At 38.4% G+C, this 11,119-nt stretch overlaps 1 protein-coding gene across 3 annotated transcripts in view; it reads left to right on the top strand.

The window, feature by feature from the left end:
• Nucleotides 1-205: 205 nt before the first annotated feature.
• SLC35C1 (solute carrier family 35 member C1) overlaps nt 206-11,119 on the top strand; it is a 37,082-nt gene continuing 26,168 nt past the window's right edge. Inside the window, exons 1-2 of one of the 3 annotated variants that reach the window (XM_044082572.1) lie at nt 206-336; nt 1,899-2,419. In XM_044082572.1, the coding sequence (XP_043938507.1) occupies nt 320-336; nt 1,899-2,419 (538 nt within the window). In that variant the 5' untranslated portion in view covers nt 206-319. Of the gene's footprint in view, nt 375-1,020; nt 1,772-1,898; nt 2,420-11,119 lie in introns of those variants that run through there. The other 2 variants (XM_044082573.1, XM_044082575.1) reach the window with 2 other exon arrangements.

Raw genomic sequence — 11,119 nt, 5'->3', positions numbered from 1 at the left:
TATGGACAGATAGCAAGTATAAAGGAAACGGAACTGGTAGGTGCGGTAGCAAGTAGCCCTGCAAGTTTGTCGGGTTGTGTGACAGAACCTGTAGCCAGACAACCAGGCAGTGATTAACAAACGGACCAAAAAAAAAAAAAAAACTTGCCCACCTCCAAGTTGTGCAATAACGATGACGAAGACTTACAATATTAGGAAGTAAAGGTGGAGAGCCGGGTAAACAGGTTAGAAATACTACAACTTCCTTGATAGGGATTCCAACTCAGCAACAGGTGAAGTGGCACTTGTGGAGGAATCACATTATTTCATATCGTGCTGTATGTCTTGTCGCCAAAGGTAACGCATCTACTGACAGTTTACACCTTAACATACAGGTGAGCATGACGCCACTCTAGTAAAATCTGCTAAAGTTTAATGGGGTTCGGGGACGCGGGGGTAAATAAAAGGCACGATCATAGTGAGGATGCGGGAATTTTGCAGAACTTATTTTATAACTTAAAAATATATGCTGCTATTAAGTGATATATATGTTCTAGTTATTAATATATGATAACATTCCGATATTCTATTAAACATTTATTATTTTGGTCAGTGATTGGGGATCCATTTTCTGGACCATCTAAGAAGAGTGGAAGGAAGTTAATAAATAACGTATCAGCAGTGAGTTACATAAGACGTCAGATTTCATTATTAGTAGTTCAAATGGGAGTGGGGAGAAGAGGCAATTAAATAAATACGCATGTAGACTTAAAGTTTGTACTTTTGTGTTGACGTGACGTTTGCATGATAGCTTGGAAAAGTACAGCTGATATATTCTCTTAATTATGTTGTCCGTATTGCCTAGGTACCGTCTGTCAGGAAAACTGTGCTGCACAAAATGTGACAGCAGTACTTGTTAAACTACTTCACTATAAAGGGACCCAAATGCTGCCAGCACAGACTCAAAACAACGAAGCGTCAGTAATAATAACCTCACGCGTGCATTGCTCTTACAGCAACACCCTGTGGCCGGCTCAGTGTGAATGACGTCATAACACAAGGCGGAAGCTGCAAAATAAGATCAGTGAAGGCAGGGGCTCTTAGTGGGAGTATGAGAGTTTGTTGTGAAAACATTTGTTGGGGTTTGGGGAGCTTATGCAGTGCCTAAAGCTTGAACAGGAGCAGCTGCAAACAAACGAGAGGGTACAGCAGTGTGGGAACCACGATGGAGAAAATGGCTCAAGTTTGTCTGTAATTAGGAATTAAGGAGCTTCATAAGTTTAGACAGAGGGAAGATAAAAAGGGGTATCCCTAAAGGGGGATAAATTAGTTGGTCTGAGTTTTTGGAGGAGTAGAAAAATACATCGTTATGAATTTTTACATCTCAATAAACAAGTTGTCATTTTTGTTATAGGAAGGAGGTGACCTTTTTAAAAACAGTATACACGTCACTGTTATTGAGATAGCGAGGACAATAAAGGAGGGAACTGTCTTGAGGAATGAACGGTTGTCTTCATTGCATAGTTATTGAAGAGAGTGCCAAAGAATTGGAACAGTCAAGCTCCGTGATGTTACTAGACGATGATATTGTTGTGTGTTTATATACAGATGTTCTTGTTCCATGCACACGCAAGACAGCAGACAAGGACTGTTAAGGAATTTTAGGGAGAATTGCTGGGAGGACAGGCTCAGGTTTTGGTAGAAATCCTGTAACATACCCTGGCTTCTTATGTGAATGGCTAATTAAAATATACGTAGGCAAGGACAAGTGATTTTTTTTCACAAATTGCTGGTTTGTATAACCATTTCTTTACTAAACAGGAGAGCCAACACTTGGTAACTTTTGACATCCTTGCTTCCGTATTTGGGGCCTCCTTGACTGTTTTCTGACATCTCTATTTTCTGTCTCCAATGAACAGGACACAGCTGAATCGTTCCAGGATCCTCAGAATGGCACTTTCTGGCTCCACGGACTCACAGGATCCTGAGAACAAAGAGGAGACTTTCTTGCTGAAGTCAATGAAGATTGCACTGGTGGTAACTTTGTATTGGTTTGTCTCCATAACCATGGTATTCTTGAACAAGTACTTGCTCGATAGCCCTGCACTGAAACTCGATGCCCCACTCTTTGTCACATTCTTCCAGTGTGTGGTTACTGTTGTACTGTGCTGGTGTATGAATATTCTTGCTATGCTGTGCCCTGGATCTGTAGATTTTCCCTCCATTAAATTTGACCCCAAAGTTTCCAGAAGTGTGCTTCCACTGTCAATTGTCTTCATTGGTATGATCACCTTCAACAATCTGTGCCTCAAGTATGTAGGGGTAGCCTTCTATAATGTTGGCAGATCCCTCACCACCGTTTTCAATGTCTTAATGTCCTACTTGATACTGAAGCAGACTACCTCCTTCCAGGCGCTGCTTTGCTGCGGAATCATAATTGGTAAGATATTTATTATATTCACTTTGCATAAAGATATAGTGGTCTGTTAAATGGGCAATCCCTTTACATTTTAAAATAATGTAAGTGTTATAAGGTACATCTAGAGGGCAAGAGGGAAAAGATATAGTGTGCCTTGTACAACTGTTTGAGAGATAAAAAGTGAGCCTTTAGGAAGATATTTGTTCTGTGAGTCCAATGGGGAAAAAGTTTAAGAGAGTGATAAGGAAATAATACTTTGATGAATGAATGAATGGAAAGTACCCAGATGTGCTGCTGAAGATTGTAGACAGGTTCAAACACTGTGGAGAACTGGTTATGTTTGTGGCAAAGAAGAAGAAAAGAATACCATATACCACACTGTCTTCAGAAGTGCTTGTTATACTAAACTTGAGTAGTTTGTTAGCAAAAGAGGCTTTCTCATTGTTATTTATCAGAAAGTGGTCTTTATTGTTCTGTAGCTGCATTTGGACAGTTATCTGTGCAGTAATCAAATAATTTTGAACATAGCCTAGTACCAACCTATGAATCTATCAGCCCTAGGGCCTATACAAGCCTATCCATAACAATTCCCTGGCTATTTCTTCCCACAATACTTACTTCCCTGGACCCCTGTCTAGCCGTGTGACTGATGTGATCCCCGGGGTCAGTTTGCTATCTCCCATCCAGTCGTCAAGGTTTCTTTTGAAGATGGCCAAGGAGGCACTCTGCTTGACATGTATGGGCAGTCTATTCCAGAGTATGGGGAGTCTCTGGGTCAGGAACCTATCCCTCAAGGTGATAACGTTATTGCCTCTTTCTCCAGCAAAGGGAGAAGCCCAGTTTTCTTCCTGATTTGGCTGCAGTGGAAAGCTTTCTTCCCAGCAACTCTAATAGAGTTCGGGAGGGGGGGGGCTAGGTGACTCAGCTTGGGATATCCCACATTGGCTACATAGAAGTATACCTGTGTACTTGTATGTGCTGGATATATTTCTGTATTTAATGTACATTTCTTTATAAACTTTTTATGTGTGCCTGTTTATGGTTAACCATTTTGTTTACTCTTAGAGCTGCATTTTTTGTTGAATAGCTTAATGACATAACCACAGAATTCACTTTGTATTTTGATTTAATTTATTTTTAAATTGATAGTATAGTATATTTTAATGATACATTACTTTTTGTGGCTACATCAGTACTTTAAGAGTTGTGTAGCATCATGTCACTACCTTTTTGCTAGACTAATTTGATATTCTCTGTATAACACTCTTACTGCCTGGGACCCTGGTTTTGGCAGAAAAGGTCAACTTGAATCAGACCACTAATTAACAAAAATAAACAGGCAAACAAATATTTACAAAAAGGAATGAGACAGATGTGTAGGGTTAAAACTACTGGGAGGGTGGGTACAAAAACTAGACTGAGTAAATGCCAGGGTATTCTTTTCTTTATTTTTTTTCTGTTGTGGTGAGCTCCAGCTGCTTCTGTGACTTGGCAGTATTGGTCTGTTTAAATCCAGGCACATGTAACTTAAATGGAGCTAGATATAAGCCAGCACCATGACGTTGAGGGATAAAGCCCTAACTGCGACCCATGTGACCTGGGTTTGATTATCGGCTTGGGCATCTGAAGTGCTGGCAGTGAGGGATGGCAGACCCTGTCACATGGTATGACATTTATCAAATACTTTCGCTGAGGAGAGGCACGGTCCACAGAGGGGAGTAGCCCCCTGACATTGACTATAACTGCAGGAGCACTGGTCAGGGAAATGAGGATAGGTCATAATATAACCCCTGTCAGCAGCAAAAGCAGTTGGTGGCACACCCCTCCCCCAGGATGCCCTTAAGGTCCACATTGGCCCCAGTTCACTTGGAGAAGGAGGTGCAGGTAGATCCAGCGATGGATGGGGGTCACTGTGATGCCCAGAAGGAGGGAAACAGCAAGGGGAAGGGAAAAATTGCGACCAGACATATATTACCTCATTACCTTGAACTTCAAAGGAAAAACACATCCCTTGTCGAGGAATGTTTAAAGTGTAGCTTTTCTGTGTATTACATTTTATTGTGTACATGAGAAGCATTCTGGTCTTGCAATAAATGGATGTGATTTGGTTGCTGAATGTTTAGGGTATGTATACTTAAAGGGTTCCATGTAACTAATGTTAGTGTAAAGTTGAAAAGTCAGCATAGCTTGGAGTTTAAAGAACTTTGGATTAGCTGCATTCTACATCCCAAATTTGATTTCCACCAATTGTGAGCGAGTTATATAGCTACCCATGTTTCTTACAGATAAGTACTTAATGAGCCTTACTTGGTTACCAAAAGAAAAATAATTTTTCTTTCATTTATTGATGTTTATGAGGTAGGTGGACTGATTCATAAAGTACCACTTTCAGACAACCAAGGGATACAGCGGTAAGATTTAAAATATAGGTAAATCATAATGTGAATGAATATCACAAGTATAAAAAAAGCAAGTTTCTGACTGTGCGCCTAACACCCCTGTAAGCAAACAAACCCACCACCTTTGCAGTAATACAGATGTGTATTTATTTATAACTGTTAATGTAACATCCAGTACAACACTTTATGATGGCAGCACCAACATTCAGTTTTGTGTCATGATGTGAAGTTTATCACTAAAATGATAATAATATAACAAGTAGTTTTGATCATTACCGTGCTGCCTCTCTTGATCAGTTTGATGTTAATTTTAACAGTGCATTATTTAAAGTCATGACCTTAAGTGGTTCATACATGCCATTAAGAATGTTTTAATTGTAACTATTTTTAGGTTTGTGCTCTGTGTACTGGCATCTTTGAAATAGCAAACCTTTCTGTAAAACAAATGCATACTCCCTGTCATGCTGCCTGCCCAGCTATCTGGAATTTTGTAAATAATTCTGTCATCTGTGAATATTTATATGATTTATACAGAACGGTATGTTATGTACTGAACTTCAAGAATGTAACCACTGCACCTCCTAGAACGTAGAAGATTAACTTGGAAAACTTAAGAATAGTTGAGGTTAAGTTACTTTATAGCCGGGGCATAAACAAGAGATCTTATCTCTCATTTTCAACGCAGGAGCACACACAATGTCTAGAGCTAGACGTTTTTCTATTGTCTTGAAAGAAAAGTAATTACTAGGTTTAAAATGTAAAGTGTTATTGTTTTACGACTCCCAAGATCTGGCAACATCTGAGAGATATGTATTTTTAACACAAAGATGTGAAATTCTGTTAAGTTTCTGTTTAGCCTTAGAACTGAAGTCAGCTGACAGTGATGTCATCCAAGCTGGCCCAGCAATAATGTTTGATATTAATTTGTGCACTCTCTGAGAGAGACTGTGCATTTTGTATTTTGTCTTGGACCTAGCAAGAACATCTGCATTTGCCTGTCTGTTAAGTAAGATTTGGGGCATAGTATCTCTCTTAGATGTAGATAGGAATATAGTAAAGATTAGTTTGTGTTTTCTGTATTTATTTGAGACTATCCTGCATTGTTGTTTTAAAATATTTCCTGTGATTTTGAACTCTGAAGTCACTGTGTTAAGTTACTGAGTATTGTCTTTCTTTTATTATGTATTATTAAATATATTTAAACCTGTCTTTGTGGCTGATATTTGTGAGACATATTTAAGGTCTTAGTGTACTTGCATATGTATTTGGTGACACTGTACAGGCCACTCCTAATAGCCTGGCACTTGATCAGAACTACCATTTGGATTAATAGTAACATTGCTCAGTAGGATTGGGCACCCTTTGGTAAGGGCCTTATAGTAGCTGATAAGGGTGGCTGCTTGCAGCTGGAACTAACTTGTAGTCTGGGTAAAAGGGGGCATAGCTAGTAAACCTGTGCAAGCCTTTCAAGGTGTGTGTGTGTGCGTGTGTGTATATCAGTCCAGTCTCAGTGTGTGTCAGCTGCTTGGGCAGGGACACAAAGCACTGGTTGGACAGAGAGGGTGATGGAGGTTTTGGCTTGGCCACTCAGCTGTGATCTCATCCCTATAGATGTGCCAGTGGGGAGTCGTATTGGGGATCTGGAGAAAGAGGGAGAAACCAGCCCCAGATTGACTGTTGTCTTTGTGTGCTCTTAAGGGAAATTGCACTTTACTGTGTGTCTACTTGTCATCCTCCGAATGTGTATGTCCCCTAGCTGTTGCCACTGGTGAGGATTGTGAGGCTCCTTGATTACTGGGACAGTGCAGGGCCGTCACACTCACAAAAAGGGGGGGATTGGAAGTTTTAGCAAAGTTCTCATGAAAGTTTAGGGAACAGCATACACCTTTTAGGAAATTTAAGGAAACACAGAAGGAGGAGCTGAAGATAATGAACAGTGTCTGTTTTGAAGCAAAAGGATATGGGGGAAATGCAGCCAGGAAAGCAAAGGACTGAAAAGGGCAAGTTAACCAGTTTAGTTAAGGAAGGTGAAATCTTTTGTAAACATTTAAGAGGAAGAAAATATAAAGTGGATGTGTGGTGAAGATCAGTAGAATTGATGTAGAAACAAGACTTATAAATAAGTCATTCTATTAGGCCTCATTGCATAGTGCCAGGAGATTCACATTTTGTGTTCAGTTTGTCAAAACCATGTGTTCTTGTAACATGAGAGCTGGTGGTACGCTCTAGTGTATTTACTTTTCCCCACTGTGGTGTGACCATGGAGTTTGTGTGTGTGTGTGTGTGTGTGTGTGTGTGTGTGTGTATACGTAATAGGTATAAAATCTTAAGGGGTGGAGGATGTTTTTTTTTAATCTTTGTCATGTTATGCTTTGTGTTGTTGAACAATTTAAAGAAGTTTGACTCAGAGAATGACTCAATGGAACACAGGGAAGAAGGCCTACATCTAGACTAACAAGGGTTTCAGTATTTTTGAAAATTTCTGCTGAGAGCATTACATAATTAATATGAAAGGCTTCACAGCTGTGGAATAAGATAGCTTGAATAGTTATATGTGTGTGTGTATGTATGTATGTGTGTGTGTGTGTATATATATATATATATATATATATATATATATATATATATATATAATGTGTGTGTGTATGTATGTGTATATATTTAGAGTATATAGTGTGATGCTTCCATTCAGAGGAATCAAAACCCTGAATGTGTACAGGAAATACTTGGCAATCGTGGTGGTTATAGCATTGCTGCAAACTGAGTATGAGCAAATTCTGTGTTGTGTGTTCTGTGTATATTACTGGCAGCAGTTCTGTGGTATTTTAATATCACATTTGACTGTTGTATAGGACCAGTTAACAAATGGTAAACAAATGCAAACTCTTCTCATTACTAACATTTTTGGCTCAATACTTGTAGTAAGAAGGAATAGAACCAGGAGTGTATTACATCATCTGCTCTTAGATTTGTGCTTCTGTGTATCATATACACACATTTCTGCTGTCAAAATGTGTTTTGACTTCATTATTTTGTATAGAGTTGGTTCTGTGATGTATGAGAGGTGGTATTCCGTTCACCAGCAACTTTGTGACTGCATTTTCAGTGATCATTGAGGGTGCCCTTTTCCCCACTGCATGGCTGTGGAGTTGTGTATACCTTGGGGTGTGGGTTCTTCCCTCATATGTGTGGGAGGTTGCAGGAACAGCTTGAAACTTGTTTCTGTGTCACATTTGGAGCACTCTGTACTAGAGTTGCCACTGCTTGTGCTGCGTATATGTTCACCATACACTACAGAAGTCTCTGACTAGGATGTAAACATCCCAAGGTAGACAATATGTAGGTGGGACAAAGAACAAGACAAAAGTGGAGGGAGTATATCCTGCCTGGAAGGGAAGGCCATTGTAGCAGTAGAACAAACAAGTTGGAACAAAGAGCTGACAAATCACTGTTGGCCAGATTGGATACAGGAAATGCCAAGACACTCCTCCCAGAGATGAGAGGTTATTTCGATTTCTGGAGCGTAAATTTGGGCAAAGTGAGGGAGTGCCTCAGGAAAACTATAGCACACACAAAGGAAGACAATGTGGACACACAACTGGGAGACATAAAAACTGTCATCAAGGGCAAATGTGTATGTTCAGTGATGACATTGCTAAATATAGCTTGTAAATGTCTTTTGAGAGGAATTTATGCCTCTGTTGATGGGCTTTTTTGCTTTCTTGTTTTCATTCTTAATTGGTACCTAGAGTTGGGGTTAATAGCTCTGCAGTCTTCTTGTGACGACAAAAGTTTCTGAAGATAATATTCCTTCCACTATTTTTGTGCCAGTAAGTGACTGTAGCCATGCAGGATGTTATAAACATTTTTCCTTGTTTAGCTAGTTAAATGAGGAGGAGGATGATAAACAAAATACACCTCTCTCTAGCTAGTTGTCTGGCTTGCTAGTTTGAGTCTGTGTCTCTGTGCTGATGCTTTTTGCATGGGAACATTTACACATCTTCTTCAAAGATGGCTTGATGATAAACAGAAACTAAAACATCTTTCTACATACATTTCGGTGTTTTTTTTTATCTATGTACTTGCTCAGGCATTTTTTTACTGCTTGCATTACCTTAGAAGCAACGTGTGAAAAAAGCTCATTAATCAAAAACAATGAAACAGCCATTGTGTTTTTCTATTGAAGTTATCGTTGATAGAAAAAAATTATAGCATTTAGGAAACGGAAGAAAATACAGAAAGAAGGCTTATGGATACAACAGCACAATGCTGTTAATGCTGAAAGCAGGAAACACATTAAAAAAAAAAGTAAGAGCCCAAAGTTTGGAACACGTAACTTGGCTAAGAAATAATAAAAAAAAAAAGGCATCTGTGATGGCAAAGTAAGTAAAAATATGGTGAACCAAATAAACCAGCTATGTTGAAATCCAATAAATAAGTAAACCAAAAACACAGCCAAGGAACCACATCATAGAAACCATTTAAAAAATCCACAGTAAAAAAAAAAATGTTGTTGCATCAAACGCAAACATGACTTCCCGAACAGCTGATATTAGATTTGCATAGTTGTTAGCACAGGCAGTACCCATTGCTACTCCTGTGATTTGTAAATAAAACATGTTCTCATATAAAATGACATCCTCACACATTATTCAAGTAGTAGACCTAATCTGTTTGGTGTAATTTGTACTACGTTTACAAAGGCCCTGATGAATATTATCCATACCATATGCATTTGGTATTACAGTAAAAAGTGATTGTATATCTAATGTAACAATATGCTTTGAGTATTATTTAAGATTTATAACTTGTATATAAATGCTCCAAAAACAAGGTTGAATGCTACCGTGAAACCTGGTTTGAATAACTGCTATAGTCTCAAACCAGTTTTACTTCAGTGGAAGCTCAAGTGCTGGTTGGATGTATTTAAATGCTGAGTTAGTGACATTAGGCTCATAAATATGTCTTTAGAATGGAATTAATCACTTTAAAACTTGATGAACGTGAAAGGTTTTATATTTTGTTGTGCTAATAAGTCATGGATTTGGATTTTTGTGTATGGTTTCTACCACATGATTTTTTGGCTGTGTTTTTGAATTGCTTATTTGTGAAGCCAACAAGAGTCAAAATTACAGTAAAACATTGCTAGCTTTGCTGAGGAATCCCCTTGTTTATGTATATTGACGCAGAGATACCACTTCCTTATAAGAAAGGGCATGCCCATTTCCTGAAGTTGCATGATCTAGCAGTTTAAACCCACTGAATTTATGAGTTGTTAACTTCAGCTGCATAAATATTGATGAAATAGGTTGCTAGAGGTTTATGTTACCCTGACTGTAGATTTGGCCGGAAATAGGGCTAATCCTGTTTTCTTAGAGCAGATGTTTATGAAGGAAGCTCAGAAATAAAGGTAGAACAATGAAGCCTGACAAGATTCAGTGTAGATTTCTTAGAAAATGGAGGCGAGAACTAGTAGTACCACTGACTAAAGGTAGACTGTCGACACTGCACCACAGCATGGGGGGGTGCACTCTTGAGTGTGCTGTCCTTGGGATGAGATGTTAAATTGAGGCCCCATCTGCTTGAGTTGGTGGTAGATCATCTGGATGTGAACAGTCCCATAGCACCCATCCAAAAGAGTAGGGATCCTTTCTTTAACACAACATAAAGACATTATTTACTTATTTTCAGAATATACATGTTTACAGGCACTTATGTACACATTTCAATATTTTTAGCATTTTTCTTATAACATTCTCATTTATATTCTTCCATAATTGACCCCCAATCATTATTCCACAGCCATAGTCTGTTTTTCTCAATATATCTGCCAAAATCCATTTTCCATTTAGCAACATTTCATTCAGTTTTTAATTCCAAAAATCCTTGTTAGATAAATAAGTTCTCATCTACTCTTTTCACGTATTCTTGTTCTTATAATACCCATACATAATCATATTCATAACTATATTGTTTGTCAATAATCTTTTCAAAAAATCATCACACGATTTTTTCCCAGCATTTCACCTCTCTTTTTCATTTAAAAAATATGCTCTGTCTCTTCCTCACAACAAAATAAATACGCTTTCAGCTTTCTTTTTATATGGCATGTTCCTCTTTACTAGTAAATTTAGTTTACCAGCCTTCATAGGAAATCTTAACACTGTACTTCCATGGTACACCACTTTTTTCCTGCCTTAAATGGCTTTAATCACTTCTGGTAACGTTTCCCTCGGATTTACATAATAACATTGTTTCATCAGATTGTTATACCACATCCTTCTATCTTTCTCTATATCATCAGTTTTAATTTTCAAGTTAA

This window comes from Protopterus annectens, chromosome 9.part0, assembly GCF_019279795.1.
Source record: "Protopterus annectens isolate FY-2018-M chromosome 9.part0, PAN1.0, whole genome shotgun sequence".
NCBI classification, from domain to species: Eukaryota; Metazoa; Chordata; order Ceratodontiformes; family Protopteridae; genus Protopterus; species Protopterus annectens.
Note: the sequence above shows the minus strand (reverse complement) of the source record. Positions and strands in the feature narration are given on the sequence as shown.